The sequence below is a fragment of the Moschus berezovskii genome, chromosome 22 (assembly GCF_049115385.1).
Source record: "Moschus berezovskii isolate FMDL1 chromosome 22, NW_MosBer_1.0, whole genome shotgun sequence".
Taxonomy (NCBI): domain Eukaryota; kingdom Metazoa; phylum Chordata; class Mammalia; order Artiodactyla; family Moschidae; genus Moschus; species Moschus berezovskii.
Genome location: NC_142481.1, coordinates 5,152,969 through 5,172,718, shown reverse-complemented (window position 1 = coordinate 5,172,718; position 19,750 = coordinate 5,152,969). Strand labels below are relative to the sequence as shown.

Genomic DNA, 19,750 nt, shown 5'->3' with positions numbered 1-19,750 from the left:
CACATATGAAAACCTCACTTTCACAGTGTCCGGTACTACTCTATTTCTTGATCATCTGCTAGAATAATCTTTCATATACTCATCAGTGATGGCCCTCACTCATAACAACATATGTAGAGAAGGTGTCGTGGCCACCAAAAACATGATATTTTATTTTTAACTTAATTTGTCTGCATCTGGTCTTAGTTTCAGCACATGGGATCTTTTAGTTTTGGCATTTAGGATCTAGTGCCCTAACCAGGGATCGAACTCTGGCCCCCTGCACTAAGGGTGGAATCATAGCCACTGTACCACCTGGTGTGTGTGTTACGTGCTAGTTGCTCAGTCGTATCCGAATCTTTGCAACCCCATGGATTGCAGCCCACCAGGCTTCTCTGTCCATGGGATTCTCCAAGCAAGAATACTGGAGTAGGTTGCCATTCCCTTCTCCAGGGGATCTTCCCAACCCAGATCAAACCCAGGTCTCCCACATTACAGGCAGATTCTTTACCATTTGAGACTATCAATGGTGACAAATGAAAGGCAGATAATGGAACAATAACATCAACAGATTTCAAACTTCAGGGTGTAGGTCATTAATAACAATGGACCCTTTTCACGAGACCCCAGATAATTGAATAAACAATGTACCATCTGCAGATAATTTGATCTTTCCACAGATGTCTGATCCTCTGACAGGTATCAACTCAGGAATTTTAAAAAATTTTAACTTTTAATTCTCTGTGGAATTTAACATCTGAGATTGGTTATTTCAAACCTAATAGACTGAGTTTCCTCCCACTGTAAGTTTTCTTATTTGTAAGTCTGTTGAGAGGATTGTTTGAAGATTTATCTCCCCATTACATTTGTCATGTTTCTGTCTAGTGTGAATTCCATGTGAAGTATCCTGAGTAACTGCTGCAAAGTCTTGACATTCTTATATGGTTTCTATATTGTATTAATTCTTTTAAGACCACAAAGGTATATATATCTTTATAAAGTTGATCACATTCAGTACATTTGTCAAGTTTCTCCCTAGAAAGAATCGTGTTATGTTCTACCAGGCTTAAAATTTGGATCAGCTTTGTCATGCATTTGTGTCGTTTTCCTCCAAAGTCTTTATTCTGATATCAGGTGAGGTGACGGCCCTGGTTATGGGCCTTGCCACCTATATTAATTAGTTTTGTATGGTGTCTCTCCACAATGGAGCATCTTTTAAATTTTAGTTGAAACATATTGCTGTACAATTTTTGTTTCAGGTGTAATGTTTAATTTTTGCATACATTATGAAATGACCACCACAGTAAGTCTAGTAGCCATCTGTGCCCAAACAACATTCTTACCATATTATTGACCCTATGATTTATGCTGTATATTATACATGCTCCTGACTTACTTACTGTGTAATTGTCAATGTGCCCATTTTAAACTCCTTCACATAATTCACTCCTCTACCCCATTCTGGAAATCACATATTTTTTCTGTGTGTCTGTTTTCACTGTATTTTACATTTTTTTCTCTTTTAGATTCTATAGATAAGTAAAACCGTGTGGTATTTGTCTTTGACTTTTCACTTAGCTTTGTACCTTCCATGTTGTTGCAAATGGAAATATTTCTTTATTTTAGGGAATTCCCTGGCAGTCCAGTGGCTGATACTCAGTGCTTGCACTGCCAGGGCCTGGGTTCAATCCCTGGTCAGGGAAATAAGATGCCCCAGGCTGCACAGTGCAGCCAAAAAAAAAAATAATAATAGATTTTATGCCTGAGTGTTAGTCCATACACACCACATTTGCACTCTGTTCATTTATCTTTGATGCTCAACCCAGTCTTCACATTAAATCAAAGAAGCACTTTGTAAATACATGTTTGTGCCCTGACCAGAGTCCCTTTCAAATAAATGGGGTGAGCTGCTGCTGCTGCTGCTGCTAAGTAACTTCAGTCGTGTCCGACTCTGTGTGACCCCATAGACGGAAGCCCACCAGGCTCCCCCTTCTCTGGGATTCTCCAGGCAAGAACACTGGAGTGGGTTGCCATTTCCTTCTCCAATGTGTGAAAGTGAAAAGTGAAAGTGAAGCCGCTCAGTCGTGTCCGACCCTTAGCAACCCCACGGACTGCAGCCTACCAGGCTCCTCCATCCATGGGATTTTCTAGGCAAGAGTACTGGAGTGGCTTGCCATTGCCTTCTCCGAAATGGGGTGAGACCCAACGTTAATTATATTTAAGTTTCCCCAGGTGATTCCAATCTGAATCCTTCATTGAGCTTCAGGACTCTGAGTCCTCCTATTCCTGAGGGCTGAGATCTGGGCTGAGTGGGGACGGACGAGGGCCTGGTCTGTGACCTGAAGGGGACTGTCGGGTCTTCTGAGGTGGGAGTGAGATCTGATGGAAAGTGGGAAAATGCTGTGGTGTTATCTGTGTAGTTTACTGTCCCGAGTCCCAAAGATTTCAAAGACAAAAACAAATGGTTATAGAGTTGTACCGCAAAATACTATTTTTAGTAGTATTTTACTCATTTATCTTATTTGGGAATGATCTAGATATTTATAAACTACGTATAATTTATCAAACCTGTAAGGTTTCCTGTTGTCAAAGAGTTGGGGAAAGATATTTAAAAAGTTTACCTGGAACCTTTTATCTCATACACATTCAGTTAATTGGACATGTAAGCAAACTGCTGGCAAAAACAACTTTTTACTGTAACCATTTTCAACTTGTTAGGAGACATCTTAGTTTCAGTATAACTGGCCCAGGCAACTGGCCTAGCTTTCACCTTGAAACTGTGACAGTGGGCCTTCCCTGGTGGCTCAGTGGTAAAGAATCCGCCGTCCGCTGCGGGAGACATGGGTTCATCCACGGTCGGGTAAGATCCCACGTGCCTTGGGACAACGAAGTCCGTGGGCCACAACGACTGCCCGTGCTCTGGCGCCAGGGAGCTGCAACTACTGAAGCCTGTGTGCCCCAGAGCCTGTGTTCTTGGCAAGAGAAGCCCACACACGACTAGAGTAGTCCTCTGCTCATTGCAGTTAGAGAAGTGCCCAGGCAGCAAGGAGCACCCAGCACCGCCCCCCCCCCCAAAGTGGGACAATACATTAAAAAAAAGTAATTTCAAATTAATAGGATCAACCTCCCACTCCCCGCCCCCTGCTCCGCGCCTGCCCTGCCTCCCAGCACTCCCTGCGGGCTCCGGGGGCCTCTCCAGGCACCTAGCGCTGTGCCAAAGCCCCGCCCCCGGAAGCCCCTCTCTGGCCCCTCTGGCGCGGTCCCTAACGGAACCGGAAGCGGACTCCGCTGAGGGAAGGTCACCCCGCTGAGAGTAAGTTGCTCGTCGGTAGTTAACTGTGCGGCGGCAGCGGCGGCGGCGGGGGTCTCCTTTCCGACTCCATCCTCACGACGTGGGGGTCGGCACGGGCCTAAAATCCCAGCACCCGCCTCTCCGCCCCCAGTCAATCCAGACGTAGCTGTTAGGGACTGGGTGTATTTTCCCCTGGGTTGAAATCTCAGAGGCCGGTCCCTGCCCTTGGCTTTTCCGCCTTTGGTCTCAGTATACACCGCCTTTCGCACATTTTCCTGCTTGAAACCCTTTCCTACCTCTGCCCCTCGCCTCATGTAAAGCCCTCGTTTGCGAGGTGGATTCACGCCCCTTAGCCTCGTCCTCTCGGGCCATGGAGGCCGCGTCCTCTCCCCGGTCCCGGGGTTCGGGAGAGCCTGCCCAGCTCCTGAGACCCCGTCCCTGCCGGCCCCCCGGCCTCGTGTCTCAGGCCGCTGCTTCCGCCCCGCGGGCCCCCCCTCCCTGTCAGCCCGTCCCCTGTAGGTGCAGGTGACCCCGGCCATCAGTCCCCTATTCTTCCCTCGGTTGGGAAACGGTCTCTTCCAGTAGGCGGCCCTCTGAATGCGTCTCCTTTGCATAAATAAGCGGGCGATGGGATTGGCAGTCGCGGAGAAAAGGAACCTGAGAGAGGAAAACTGCTAAGTGGAAAGAATAAGGAAAACGGATGGAGACATAGGATGGCTGAGGAGCTTGTGAAGAGACCGTAAGATGAAATAGATTTAGCCTTGAAAATGGCAGGTGAATAAAATTGAGAAATTTAAAAAAGCCGGATCTCCAGGGATTGGGCAGCAACATGGGGAGAGGGGGGCCTCGATCATTGGTAGTAAGGGGAGCAACAGCGGTGAGGCGCTTCACAGAGATTCTGCGAGAGGATAAAATGTGGAGCCGTGGCCTTCAGAGCATCGTGGGCCTGGGAGAGGAGGAGATGACAGCGTGTGACTAGGAGAGCAGAAAGGAAGCATAGCCACGTGGGGTGCCTGAGAGTGGGGAGGAAGGGACTGTAAGAGGCAGAGGAGGTTTGTAACCGGAGGGCAGAGGGGGTTGAGCTGGGGGAAGAAAGAGGCAGAAATGTAAGGGTATGGGGGGGAAAGAGCAACAAGAGGAGAAGCAAGTTGCAGAGTGTGGCAGGAGAGCGGAGAGAACTAGACCAGCAGGGGCACCAGCAGAATAGAAAAGATTAAAGAGATAGAAACGAGGGTGGGGGCGGGGGGGGGGGAATGGAGATCGACAATTGTATGGAAACGCATAATAGTGCAGATTAAAAAAAAATAGTGCAGGTAGGGGGGAAACTGGGTCCAGGTGGGAGAGGTGAGTTAATTCAATTTGGACAAAGTTATGATGCACTGTTTTCTGGCTTTAGAATCTAATAAATTTAGATTTTGTTTGCTTAAATTATACAGACGAAGATTCATATTGAAAAGCTGGAAGGTTTGTACATTTTGTAATTGTTTGTATGACAAGATAACGTCCCTTTGCAGTCCCTATTGAGCCAAGGAGCAGTGACTTGACTCAAGACAAGTGTGGGTCACCCCCTTCCATTTCCTGGCATGGGATGGAGGGGAAACTAGTGGGACAAGAAAGGACTGGTTCTGTCACCACATAGTACCTCTTTAAAGAAACATTAAAAGTGTTGTTTTTCTATAATGGATTTGCTTTTTTCTCTGTTTCCTTTACATTTCTTTTGTTGTTAATTTTACATATATACTACTGCATTAAATGTCTAATTCCCTGCAAATAATTATTAACTTGTGAAATAAGTTTGGGGGTATTTGTATTCTACTCACGTGGTTCTTTTCTAAATATGGTATATCCTCAATTTTTTAAAAGCATTGACAGCACGATTATTTCCTTTTATTGATTCAGATATTCTTGACACTAAAGTGCTTTCCCTGCTTTATCTTAATATATTGGAAAAGTTCTTTCATAACTAGTAAATACATTTAGATTCTTTTGATGAGTACTTGGTAGAAATGTCTTTTATATTAATGGTCAAAACCTGGTTTAACCAGTTGGTCTTTTTTTTTTTTTTTACATAGCATTCACATTTTACTTGGTATTATAAGTAACCTCAAGATGATTTCACTCCAGTACTCTTGCCTAGAAAATCCCATGGATGGAGCAGCCTGGTAGGCTGCAGTCCGTGGGGTCGCTAAGGGTCGGACGCGACTCAGCGACTTCATTTTCACTTTTCACTTTCACACATTGGAGAAGGAAATGGCAACCCACTCCAGTGTTCCTGCCTGGAGAATCCCAGGGACAGGGGAGCCTGGTGGGCTTCCGTCTATGGGGTCACACAGAGTCGGCACGACTGAAGTGACTTAGCAGCAGCAGCAAGATGATTTACAGCATATAGGAAGGTGTGTGTAGGTTATATGCAAATACTATGCCAGTTTATATAAGGGATTTGAATCCCTTATATTTTTTTTGCCTCTTTTATTCCTCTGTTCATGATGAAGAAGTTTGCTCAGAGTCTATTTCTAAGCTAAATCCTTACAATGTTTTCTGCACCAGCAGCTGTGCTTTTGCGACTGTTAAAATTATTTTACTTTGATTTTTCTGGAAAAGAAGAATAATTACCTGTTTGGCGTCTGTGTGATCAGACCTCAAAAGAGAAGTTTCCTTTGATCAGGTACCAGATGGATGGTGGTTTAAATGGAACAGGTGATAAGGACAGACTCTGCCCACTGACCTTGCAGGATCTCATTTGGGAAATACCCCTATTCTGTTCACTCCACCAAGACTTTTTAAAAAAATGTCTCCCTTCTGGGCCTCAGGGAGCCCGCTTATAACATGCAGATGAGCGACTAGACCGGAAACTCAGTCAGAGCAACGCTGACCCTGAAGTGACTGGCCAAACTGGATATGTCTGTGCATGGCAGTTCTTTTTGGAGAGAGTATCTAGTTTTTGTAGAATTGTGTATGAATCCCTGTCTTCCCAGAATGAAAAACAAAAATGCTGGCTTGGAGACAGGAACACAGGCTCTGAGTAGAAGTGACCATAGTAGAAATATTTCTCAGCATTAAATGTAAATTTGTGGATTTCTTTTTTTAACTTTTAGTTTTGTATAGGGGTATAGCTGATTGACAGTGCTGTGATAGTTTCAGATGACCTGTGAGGGGACTCAGGCATACATATACATGTATCCATTCTCTCCCAAACTCCCCTCCCATCCAGGCTACCACATAACATTGAGTTCCATGTGCTGTACAGTAGGTCCTTGTTGGTTATCCATTTAAAATATAGCAGTGTGTACATGTCCATCCCAAACTCCCTATTTATCCCGTCTCCCCCCCACCCCCTGCCACAATCGTTCTCTTGTCTGTGAGTCTCTTTCTGTTTTGTAAGTTCATTTGTATAATTTCTTTTTAGATTCCACATCTAAGGGATGTAATAAGATATTTCTCCTTCTTTTACTTAACTTCACTCAGTATGGTGATTTCTGGATCCATCTGTGTTGCTGCAAATGGTTTTTTTTTTTCATTCTGTTTAATGGCTGAGTAGTAGTTCATTATATGTAAGTACTGCATTTTCTTTATCCATTCCTCTGTTAATGGACATTTGGGTTGCTTCCATGTTTTGGCTTCCATGAAGGCAGTGGTTTCAGGTACAGAAAATTATTTTCCTCCAATGTTAGAAATACGTCCTGAGCTGAGCACACAGGGACCCTTGGGTGCAGGAGCTTGGGTTCCTTGTGCTCAGGAGATGGAGCTGAAGGGTGTCCTTCAGCATCCACTCCACAGGTGACTTGTGTTGGGTCTTTGGGGAAGTCAAAAATCATTGTGCAGGGACACTGCTTTGAGAAAGATCTCCATTACTTCTTGCAAGTAGTAAATCCTCCCTGCTCCAGGGGAAAAGAGAGAGAAAAGAATCTTTCTACAGTTTTTAGAGTAATAGAAGAAAAGTTTCAGAGGTCATTTTGTTGTTTATGTTAGTACTCTTCAGTATTTTGTGTTGCAAATAAATTTTTAGTTGCACTGTGAAAGCTACAACAGGGGAATTTGGGGTGTTTCTTTGGGAGATGTTTGGGTCTCGCTGGGGCTTGTGGATTGCTGAAAACATCTTTTATATGTAGTTTTCAAAGATGGCAATCTTTGGGCTGAGGTTACAGTGAATAACATGGTGTTTTGCATCCAGTGGATCCTTGGATGTCTTCATACGTACTTTTCTCTCTGGCATGATTTATTAGAGTTCGGGATTTTTGTGTGTGTGTGTGTGGTTTTTTATAGCAGGATGAGTGGATCATTATGGGTTTTATAGAGACTGTGTTGGACCCCATGAGAGTTTGTAAGTTCATCGGAGTTGGAAAGAGAAGGAAATGATGAGTACTAGTGTACTCGGAGAAGGAAATGGCAACCCACTCCAGTGTTCTTGCCTGGAGAATCCCAGGGACGGGGGAGCCTGGTGGGCTGCCGTCTATGGGGTCGCGGAGAGTCGGACACGACTGAGCGACTGAACTGAACTGAACTGAACCTTCAATTGGTAGAAAGTTTTTATTAGGGAGGTTTTGCTAGGTATGCTTCTGTGGACAGAACTTGAGAAGGGCCATAAAATTCTTCAATGTAGGGAGAGAGTGTTCCAGGAATCAAGAGGACTGGCAACACCAAGTACAGGGGGACGTCCTTGGGAAGGTATAGCTGCTACTTTCTCTCTGCCAGGCCAGTGCTAGTTTCTGTCCTGTCCTCTCCCACCCTGTCCCAAAACATGCGTGCGCACACACACACATGCACACACACACACAGAATTAGGGAACTCTTGTGTACTCTTAGTGGAAATGTAAATGGTTTGGCTATTACAGAAAATGACTTAGAGATTCCTCTATCTAGCTATCCAGAGGAAATTAAATCACTATATTTAGGTCAATATTTGCAGCATGTACATCTAATGTTGACTGTGGTTAATCATACTGTGTTTCTACATACTTGGTATTTGCTGAGAGAGTAACACTTCAGTATTCTTGCCACACAAAAGGAAAATGCTAGTTGTGAGTTGACAGAAGTGTAAATTACTTCATCAGATAGTCACACTGGATGCCTCATACGTCCATACTTGTTCTTCATCTGTCAGCCTCAGTCAAGCTGGAAGACAGAATGTGAAGGGTGGGCCGGACTTGCCCCGTCTGGGTGCTGGTCAACTCAGGCTTGCCTTAGATCGACGAAGACTTCTGGGTACGCATGTTTTGTACCCCCTGACCAGAGATTCCTTTTTATATTGTCAGTGTGGGGTCCAACCTCAATAGTGTTTAAGGGGCCCCGGTACATCTAGCATTGAGCATCAGGACTCTCGATCTTCCCAGTCCTGAGGGCTGAGATCTGGGCTCAGGGGAGGGGCTCTGCTCTGAGTGGGGCTGGACCAGGGCCTGCTGTGTGACCTGAAGGGGATCATGAGGTCAGCGGAGGTGCCCCCTGCTGCTGTGTGCATGAGGCGTCACCAGGAGGGGAGTGTGATCCAAGGGAAAGTGTGGGAAAGTCCAGTGTTGGGTTCTGGTCTCTCCTGTGACAGTGGGCAGCCAAGGACTCTTCCATCTGATGAGATCTTCTTTGTGTATGTGTGTGGTTGGGGCACAGAGAGAGAAGATATGGATTCTAACAGCAGTTTTGCAACTTTCAAGGTTGACTTCAAAAGACTTACTTTGCCCAAGGAAGAGCATAGAAGAGGAGGAAGAGGAAAGAACTGGAGTCAGGCATGGCTCTTTCTCAGGTAAAGTCATATTCTCAGTGGATTCTCAGTCTGTTCTTCCTGAATTGCCCTTCCCTGGACTTGCTAGTCGTGTCAGACTCTGGAGTATCCTGTCTGACTCCTGTACACGCACACTCACCTGGGGCCTTCCTTCAGGGCCTGTCGTCTCCAATTAGATCCCATCTCCCCATGACCCGGTGACATGGTCCTTGTGAGGAAGCTCCCCTGGGCATCATCCTGGGCAGAACTTCTCATCCACGGGTTGGAGACGGGGTCTCAGTGCTGTTGGGCAGCAGGGATTGCTTAGGGCCTCTCTGGATGCTCTATCTGCTCTCTGTCAACCAGGATAAAGAAGTTGAACATTAATATGCAGAGTATCTGATAAAATCTGGAAAACTGACCAATGAGGGGTAATTCGTTCTTTTTCTAAGGCATTTGAAGCTAAATGAGTGAGTCATTGACTTCAAATCTTTTTTTTTTTTAGCTATTTTATATTGGAGTAGAGCTGATTAACAGGGTTGTGATAGTTTTAGGTGGATGGAAAAGGGACTCAACCGTACATAAACATGTATCCATTCTCCCCCAAACTCCCCTCCCATCCAGACTCTCATATAATATTGGGCAGAGTTCCATGTGCAATGCAGGAGGACCTTGTTGGTTATTTATTTTAAATACAGCAGTGTGTGCATGTTCATCCAAAACTCCCTAACTATCCCTTCCCCATTCTTCCCCCTTGGGAACCATACATTTGTTCTCTATTGACTTCAAATCTTAATAGTTGCAAATGGAAGGGAAAGTTCAGAAACAGACATCAGTGATATAAGGACACTGATTCCTTTTTTTTTTGACTGTGCCCCATGTAGGCTTGTACTGTCTTAGTTCCCCAACCAGGGTTTGAACCTAAGTCCATGACAGTGAAAGCACAAGTCGTAACCACTGGACTGCCAGGGAGTGTTTTATTCCATTTTTGAATTTGACCTATGAAATCAATCAGAATCTCTGACAACTGGACATTCTTTAAATCACTTTCATCACCTCCATTGCTCAGCACTTGGTGGATTGTATCCTGTTATATAGAAGATTTTACCTTTGTTACAAGTAAGGTTCCATCTTCATTCTTTTGCTGGGTTGTATATAGTTACTCTGTATCATTTATTGTCAAGACTGTCCTTTACCCTTTGTGCAGTCTTTGCACCCTGTCTGTACATTTTATATCATCTTCACTGAATTATTTCTGGTACTCTAATCTGTTCCACCGGACATGGAACAACAGACTGGTTCCAAATAGGAAAAGGAGTTCATCAAGGCTGTATATTGCCACCCCGCTTATTTAACTTATATGCAAATTACATCATGAGAAACGCTGGACTGGAAGAAGCACAAGCTGGAATCAAGATTGCCGGGAGAAATATCAATAACCTCAGATATGCAGATGACACCACCGTTATGGCAGAAAGTGAAGAAGAACTAAAGAGCCTCTTGATGAAAGTGAAAGAGGAGAGTAAAAAAGTTGGCTTGAAGCTCAACATTCAGAAAAAGAAGATCATGGCATCTGGTCCCATCACTTCATGGGAAATAGATGGGGAAACAGTGTCAGACTTTATTTTTCTGGGCTCCAAAATCTCTGCAGATGGTGATTGCAGCCATGAAATTAAAAGATGCTTACTCCTTGGAAGGAAAGTTATGACCAACCTTGATAGCATATTAAAAAGCAGAGACATTGCTTTGCCATCAAAGGTCCGTCTAGTCAAGGCTATGGTTTCTCCAGTGGTCATGTATGGATGTGAGAGTTGGACTGTGAAGCTGAGTGCCGAGGAATTGATGCTTTTGAACTGTGGTGTTGAAGAAGACTCTTGAGAGTCCGTTGTACTGCAAGGAGATCCAACCAGTCCATTCTAAAGGAGATCAGTCCTGGGTGTTCATTGGAAGGACTGATGCTGAAGCTGAAACTCCAATACTTTGGCCACTTCATGCGAAGAGTTGACTCATTGGAAAAGACCCTGATGCTGGGAGGGATTGGGGGCATGAGGAGAAGGGGGCAACAGAGGATGAGATGGTTGGATGGCATCACCAACTCAATGGACATGAGTTTGGGTGGACTCCAGGAGTTGGTGATGGACAGGGAAGCTTGGTGTGCTGCGATTCATGGGGTCGCAAAGAATCGGACACTACTGAGCGACTGAACTGTACTGAACTGAATCTGTTCCAGTGCGTTATGTATCTGGGCTTAAGCCATTACAACATCATCTTGATTACTTTGTAATATGTTTTAAATTTTGAAAATGACAGCCTCCATCTTCTGTTTCAAGAATATTTTGGCTGTTTGGGATCCATTGAGGTTCCCTGTGAATTGTAATTTTTTTTTTATGGCAAAAATTGCCTTTGAAATTTTGACAGGGATTCCATTAGAATCTAACACTTTCAGTAATAAAATCATTTTAAGAATATTAAATCATCCAATTCATGAGTACAGAGTGTCTCTTTATTTACTGTGTCCTCAGATTTCTCTAAGTAAACTTTAGTAATTTTCAGTGAGCAAATCTTTTACTTCCTTGGGCAATTTTTTCCTTTTCTGTCTCTCATGCTTTCAGTTCAGCTCAGTTCTGTAGCTCAGTTGTGTCGGATTCTTTGTGACCCCATGGACTGTAGCAAGCCAGTTTTCGCATCAGGTGGCCAAAGTATTGGAGCTTCAGCTTCAGCATCAGTCCTTCCAATGAATATTCAGGACTGATTTCCTTTAGGATTGACTGGTTGAATCTCCTTGCAGTCCAAAGGACTCTCAAGCGTCTTCTCCAACACCTCAGTTCAAAAGCATCAGTTCTTCAGCGCTCAGCCTTCCTTACGGTTCAGCTTTCACATCCGTATATGACTACTGGAAAAACCATAGCTTTGACTAGACAGACCTTTGTTGGCCAAGTAATCTCTCTACTTTTTAATATGCTGTCTAGGTTGGTCATAGCTTTTCCTCTAAGGAGCAAGAGTCTTTAAATTTCATGGCTGCAGTCACTATCTGCAGTGATTTCGGAGCCCAAGAAAATAAAGTCTGTTACAGTTTCCATTGTTTCCCCATCTATTTCCCATGAAGTGATGGAACTGGATGCCATGGTCTTAGTTTTCTGAATGTTGAGCTTTAAGCCAACTTTTTTACTCTCCTCTTTCACTTTCATCAAGAGGCTCTTTAGTTCTTCACTTTCTGCCATAAGGGTGGTGTCATCTGCATATCTGAGGTTATTGATATTTCTCCCGGCAATCTTGATTCCAGCTTGTGCTTCCTCCAGCCCAGCGTTTCTCATGATGTACTCTGCATATAAGTTAAATAAGCAGGGTGACAATATACAGCCTAGACGTACTCCTTTTCCTATTTGGAACCAGTCTGTTGTTCCATGTCCAGTTCTAACTGTTGCTTCCTGACCTGCATACAGGTTTCTCAAGAGGCAGGTTACGTGGTCTGGTATTCCCATCTCTTTCAGAATTTTCCAGTTTATTGTGATCCACACAAAGGCTTTGGCATAGTCAATAAAGCAGAAATAGTTGTTTTTCTGGAACTCTCTTGCTTTTTCGATGATCCACCGAATGTTGGCAATTTGATCTCTGGTTCCTCTGCCTTTTCTAAAACCAGCTTGAACATCTGGAAGTTTACGGTTCACGTATTGCTGAAGCCTGGCTTGAACAGTAGTACAGAGTTTGCACCTTTTTATTTTCTTGGGTTTCTTTGGTGTTGGATGAAGTGTTCTGTACATGTCTGTTAGGTACAGTTGTTTCAAGTTTTTGTTTCCATGCATATATAAGACTTGAATATTGAAGTCTTATGCTGACATTTTGCTGTCATCATTCTCTGTATTTCTGTTGTTTGCTTCATATTTGGGTGAGTTCTGATGCTAGGTGTATTATTGTTCGGTCACTCAGTCGTGTCCAACTCTTTGCCACCCTGTGGACTGCAGCACACCAGGCTTCCCTGTCCTTTACCATCTCCCTGAGCTTGCTCAAATTCATGTCCGTTGAGTCTAGGATGCCATCCAACCTAGATGTATATGTGTTTGTAACTATTACATCATCTTGCTGAATTTACCTTTTTATAATTATACAATATCCTTTTTCTCTTGATCAGTTTATGTGTTTATTTTTTTCTGATACAGTCACCCCTGCTCTCTTTAGGATGGAGTATCTTTTCCGATCCTTTCTCTGTTACTAGATTCATGTCCTTAGATTCGTGAACGTTCACAGTTCCAGTTCTCTGACACACTCGGTGTCTCTCACTCTCTGTTTTTCTCCTGTCACATCCTCTAGGGGTCCCTGCTCAGGCACACTGTACTCTGGTGAGAGGCAGGAGCCCTGGCCAGCCCCTGTCAGTCTGCTGTAACTTTAGAGGGAGTGCATTCAGAGTTTCCTTTTGATCATGGGATTTGGTGAAATAGTCTTTCTTAATTACAATGTATTTTTTTCCATTTTCTTTATATTTGTGATATTTAATTCTTTAAGTAGTTTTTAACTTTGCTTTGTGATCATTTTTTTCTTCATCTCAATGTATAATAGTAACAACTTTTCTAAGTTTGACTCAGTGTTTTATGAGTGGAATACAGAAATAAACTCTGCTTTGCATTTGTTAATACCTATCTTTGTCAATGTTATGGTTTTCATTATCTTTATATATAGGAATTCCATAGAGGTTGCAGTCAAGGGATTCTATTTTTTTTCATGTTGCTACCATTTGGTACAATTGATGCTTTTTCATTCTTCCAAAAATGCTGAAATTTAAATGAATGAAAACAGTGGTGAAAAAAATTATGCACAAATATGTCCAGAGACACCTTCTCTCATTTCAGTTATTTCTGGATTTACATGTGTGTCCATGAGTTCATGAATCTAGTTTATTTCTGGATTTACATGTGTGTCCATGAGTTCATGAATCTAGAAGTCCACGGTTTTCATAAAAGACATCATGATTTTATAACTGTGTACGGTATTATAATTGAAAGTATAAATATATTTCATGACCTTGCATTTTTTCTACATTCTCTTGTTCATGGTTCAAATAGTAGTAAGATTTCTAACATGTTGTGTGCATGTGTTTATGTCCCCGTATCTGTAATGATCTTTTATTGCCTTCTTTGTTGTTCACTTTGAACTTATTTCAAGTAGTCTCAGAGAACCCTCTGTCAGTGTGCTTCTAATGCTATTCTTTTTTTTTTTTATCCTTAATGCTCTTCTGTTACTTCAGTTTTTGCTTCTTTATCTTAACACTGCATTCTCTTTAATTGAGGTTCTTGCTGTATCATTTCTTACTTTCTTAAACTAACTTGAGTTTCTCCAAATGTCTCTGATACTTGTCTCTGTAGAACAGCATATGTCTTTCTCTACTGAGCTATGATGTTGATTAAAAAAATTCATAGCCATAAAGCATTTAGAATATTGCATAGCATCTTTAAAGGATTTGAACACTTTTAGTCGTTGCTGTTGTTCTTATGATCATAATTTAAAATTTTGACCTTTTTTTATGGCACTGTTGACTTTGTCATATCTGATGCCACCACTCATAGTGTGGCTCATCTAGATATTGAATAGCAGTGTGTAAAACATAGTCTAACACTTCTGGAGGAACAACTCATTGTTGAATCTTACTTACATGTATTTTGTGTATTGTCCACAAAAATGAAAAATCCATTTTGATTGCAGGTTATCATAATCTCTGTGTAAAAGCAGAAGGAATTAAAATTAGGAGACCCATGATTTCCTCCAAATAGCTTTCCTTGGATGTGTCGGAAAACATACTTCCAACTTGATCCTTTCCCTTCTCTTCTCCTTTTGTGTGAAAATAAGAACTCTCCTCATGGCCCCTTGGTGAAATATGTTTTCATTTCAGGCACAGTTGACCTTCAAGGATGTGGCCATAGAGTTCACTCAGGAGGAGTGGAAATGCCTGGACCCTGCTCAGAGGGCCTTATACAGGGACGTGATGGTGGAGACCCTCAGGAACCTAGTCTCCTTGGGTGAGGATCACTTCTCTCTGAAGTTGGGATCTGCCCTGGGGTGTCTCTGCATTTCCCACTGTGTGCCTGTTGGGAGCCCTGGTTTTACTTGACCGATCTGAAATCCCTGTTGATTCAGACACGAAGAGCTTCAGGACACAGCTTCAGGAGTCTGAATCTACCTTTTCCTCTGATGATCTGCCCACTTCATGATACATCAGGAGTTGTTCCAGAGCTTTTGTAGTTGTAAAGCTCAATGGAAAAATTTTAACATACCCATTTTCCTGTTTCCTACCCATGTGCTTTTGATTCAGGAGTTTTAGGAAAAGAGCTATGTTTCTTCACATTATACTGTTACCGCTATATTCAGGAGGAGGTAAACAGCAGGTGAAGTTTGGAAATATCTTTCTGTTCCTCTCTGTATTCCCATCAGTCTTCAGTTGAGCAAGGGACTAGGATTCTGGCAAAGCCACAGCAAGTCATGTGTCTTTCCACTTACATGGAAGTATTTCTGTTTCTTACGTGAGTATTTTACCCATTTTGTAACAAGACAAAGAGCCCTGATCAATGGAGAGTGAGGTGATCCTTCTTGTCTTTCCACATGTAAAATGTATTCTTTCACCTCTAGTGGTGCCACAACCCCACCAGGGACAAAGGCAGAGCTTCTCTCATGATCTGCAGTGCTCTGCCTTCTGACTCCTGTGAACTTCTGTTGCTTGCCTTAGAGGAGCATGAGGTGGACTTTTAAAGGGGCCTCTTACTCCCTCAGCTCTCCTTCTCAACTTCACTCCATTGGCAGTCCAGTTCCCAGTCCATAGAGATAAGAGCTCATACCTGAAGACAACAGTCCTGAACCCTTGCTCATTGCATCTCCATTTGATGTTTTTAGAAGACTTCATCAAAAGGGGGAAAGCATTGGCTGCTGTCTGATTGCATTTGGCACCCAGAATCTGCATGGAGCTGTCTCTCGTCCTGTCTGCTTGTTTGGATCCCTCTTCTATTCCTTCTCTTCTGCCTTGGCCACACTCTTCAGGCTTGTGTGTAACAGGGTGATGCATTCGGTTTCCTTAATTATTTTGCAGGAAAACTAAAGACAGTAGACACAGTCATGCTCTCTTTGATCCCCAGTCCTAATGAGAAGCATTTGTGTGTCTTTTGGGCTCTTAGTTTGGTGTCGATGGCAGGAGCACATTGTTCCCTGAAGATCCTGTGACATATGACACACATGTCTCATGTATTTTTCACTCCTGTAGTGTGCTATCTAGTCTGGGAATGTATTCTCTTTCTCATATCATACTCTTGTAAGTTTGTGTGTGATTTTGCTTCTGAAATTTGTTTATGAAATACATAGTCCTACACTCTGAAATTATATCCAGACTCTGCTGCGATAATTCACCCTCGGTTAATCAGTACTTTCTGGTGGACTCTCTGTTACTGGGTAACAGATAAATTTGATAGCAAATACTATCCCTCATGTATTGTAATATTTTCCTGCTATATAGAAATTCACCACCCTGTAGTAAAGTGGTCTGCATATTCTATGATACAAAATAGGAAATATCACCAGAGCCTGACTGAGAACTCTTTCTGGGTGTTTTTCTGGTTTTGAGCAATGTCACAAAAGCCTGTCTCAGTGGCATTGTGACAGTGATGTTCACATGTGCTGTGACCATCCCCTTTCATTCTCAGTAAATAGTATAGGAATTTTTTCTCAGGATAACATTGTCCAAGTTCACATCCTCAGAATTTGAGGCTATTGTGTCAACTGTTGTTAATGCCATCTTTTGTTCACCTGTGTGCCATTGTTCTTTGTACATCAACAGCTAATTTTGAAACATCTAAATCAGAGAACTTATGAAGTGGAGTGATACTGAACTGTAATTCGTTTTTTGTTTAATAGACTGTTTGGTCCCCATTGAGTGGTCCTCACCCCCTGTGGAACGTCATTGGACCACATATACTAGAGTTTATTTCTTGTGTCTCTGTTATATACCACTGGTCTCTCTCTCTTCATGCTCATACCACACTTCTTGGGTTAGTTTAGGTTTCTAAGAATTTTGAAATAATTGTGAAGCTTCCAACTTTCTTTTCAATCTTGGTTTTGCTATTTGAGTGTCTTTTGAGATTGCATTTGACTCTTAGGATGTATCTGTTTCTTCAGGATACACTGTTGGGATTTTATTGGGGAATGGGTTGACTCTGTTGATCACTCAGGGTAGTATTTCCACCCTGGTCATATTTACTTCTAATCCACTGAACTTGGGATGTCTGCATTAATTTGACTTGTCAGATATATTTCAGCTGTGTTTTCAGTTCATAGTGCATATATCTTTCCCTTCTTCTGTATTGTTTTGCTGAACACTTTATTTTTTGATGGCATCATAAATGGAATTTTCTGAATTTAATTTTTGATTTTTTTATTGTTAATGTAGGGAAATAGTATTGATTTTTGTATATTGTCATTTTTCTGAGTTCATTATTTTTATCAGTTTTTTTTTTTTGCAGAATCTTCAGAGCTTTTTATTTATTTTATTTTATTTTTGCCACAACACGCACTGTGTGGGATTCTAGATCCCCCACCAGGGATCGATCCTGGCAGTGGAAGCCTGGAGTCCTTACCATGCCTGGACCGCCAGGGATTTCTCCAGGGTTTCTTATATTTCATTTGTCAACAGAGATGTTTTGCTTCTTTTTTCTGTTGAGATTGTTTTATGTGTTTGTGCTACCTTTTCGTTCTTGCTATAAATTCTAGTAATTTCTTTTTTCAGAGATAGTGCAAGTATCCTTTTCTAGTTCCTGATGTTAGGGGAAAAGTTTTAAGTCCTTCCACATTGAATCTGATGTTAGCTGTGGGCTCTTAATACATGTTCTTTATTGTGTTGAGGTCATTTTTTTCTGTTTCTAGTTTACTGAATGTTTCTGTCATATTTTCACCTGAGGGAACCTCTGGGAATGGGGAGACTTGTGCCAGTTCATTCTCAATGCAATATAAGGAGGAGAAGGGGAGTTAAACGCCAGAAAACTGTCATGAACTTTCCTACATTTTTCGGTTTAGTGTTTTCTGGACAGGCATTTGTTTGAGTGCTGCTGCTTCTTTACCGGTTGGGTGAGTTTTCCCAAATTGTTTTCTGCTTTCTTTTTTTTTTTTCCTGCTTTGTTTTAACTTGGTTCCCTCATGGGTAATGAGTGCCTGTGGTTTACTGGCCTGCTGACATCACTCCTCATGGTTTTTTCTTTGAGAGTTTGTGTTAAGAATTTAATACGATTTCAAGTTTTTAGAGAGGCCAGCTAAAAAAACACTGTTATGTTTAATAATAAGGAGAATTAGCATAAAAATTTTGTATGCAAAAGGATGTTAGGTAATTAATATTTTTAGTTACTTTTTTCTTTTTTAGCTTACTTAACTTTTGATTATATCCTGAAATATATTATATCCTGATTATATCTTCAGGCTTTGTCAAGCACTTTCTGCTATCTTTGTTTCTTTGCTTCCTCATATAAACTCTGCTCAGCCAACTAGGAGACCTTCATTCTGAAATCATGACCTCCCTCCTTTACAATACTGTTGATCCTATTACTTTGCTCTGCATTTGTATGTACAGATTAGACTCCTTGTAATGGTCTTCTCCTGGTTTTTTCTTCTGTTTTCTGCTGAGAACATTGTTGCACAGTCTCCTGGAATACTGTGTAAGTTTATATTGAGCATATATGTGGAAATACACTCACTAAAATACTCAGTTGGATACATTGCATAGCAATAGTGTAATAGATTGAGAGTTAATTTCTTTCTACAGTGTTTAAATCTCATTTGGTTCTTCCCCATACTCATAGTATAATTCCCCTAGTTAAAAATGGTACAGAGCTATACTATTGCTAAACCAATTCTTCTTTTGTTTTAAGGTCAGTATTTTCGTTGCCCTTGTACAGTGGTATTCACACAGTCAAAAGCTATGTAGATATAGGTACTCTATGCTCCACCCAAGCCGTTTCTCAGTTCTGATCTTTCTTTACATGCTACCATGATGTGGATGAAAGATTCTTATTTTCTAATGTATTTAAGTTATTATCCTAAACTTCTTAATTTCTACAGCACTCTTTCACCATCTCTCCACCTTCCACTTTACTTACACTGTAAAAATAACACCTCTGTGTATTGAAGAACTTTCTCCTGACACAACCTAAATCACTGTGTGCAGCTGTGATAACTCAGAAACCAATTTCAAAAGGGGTAGCTGAATCCCCTTAGTAGTTACACAGCTCACTTCTTGTGTCTTCCTTGATGTTTTCTTTCTTAACTCCTGATATTTGTCGTAGTATTTTGTAATCTAGACTGCTTGGGTGGGCAGTCATGTTTAAGAATATGTTGTCTCAGTCTGTAGATCAAAATTCATACTGTGGTTCTCACTATGTTTTGTGTCAATTGGGGTCATGTACATAAATCTGTGATTCCACTTTCTTACTTGAAAAATTGTCATTATTTTCCTCAGGACTTTCAAAAGAAATTGGTAATGTTAGATGGTATGAAATGTCTTTTTTTGGCACACCATGCTGCCTTTAGGATCTTAGTTTCCCAACCAGGAATGGAACCTGGAACCAGGGCAGTGAAAGTGCTGAGTTTTAACCACTGAACTGCCAGGGAATTCTCAGAAATAGTGCTTTTTTTTTCTTTTGAGAAAGATCTTTATTTGCTTTAAAATTTTTACAACAGTAAATTTTTACAACAGTAAAAATTGTATATTATACATTGCGTGTGTGCAGGCTCAGTCATTAAGTCATGTCCAACTCTTTTGTGACTCCTTG

At 41.8% G+C, this 19,750-nt stretch overlaps 1 protein-coding gene across 1 annotated transcript in view; it reads left to right on the top strand.

The window, feature by feature from the left end:
• The window catches only part of LOC148774294 (uncharacterized), a 42,256-nt gene that overhangs the window by 16,405 nt on the left and 6,101 nt on the right, over positions 1 to 19,750 (top strand). Inside the window, exons 4-5 of the mRNA XM_088830488.1 lie at positions 8,917 to 9,005; positions 14,845 to 14,971. Coding sequence (XP_088686614.1) covers positions 8,991 to 9,005; positions 14,845 to 14,971 — 142 coding nt within the window. The 5' untranslated portion in view covers positions 8,917 to 8,990. The remainder of the gene's footprint in view (positions 1 to 8,916; positions 9,006 to 14,844; positions 14,972 to 19,750) is intronic.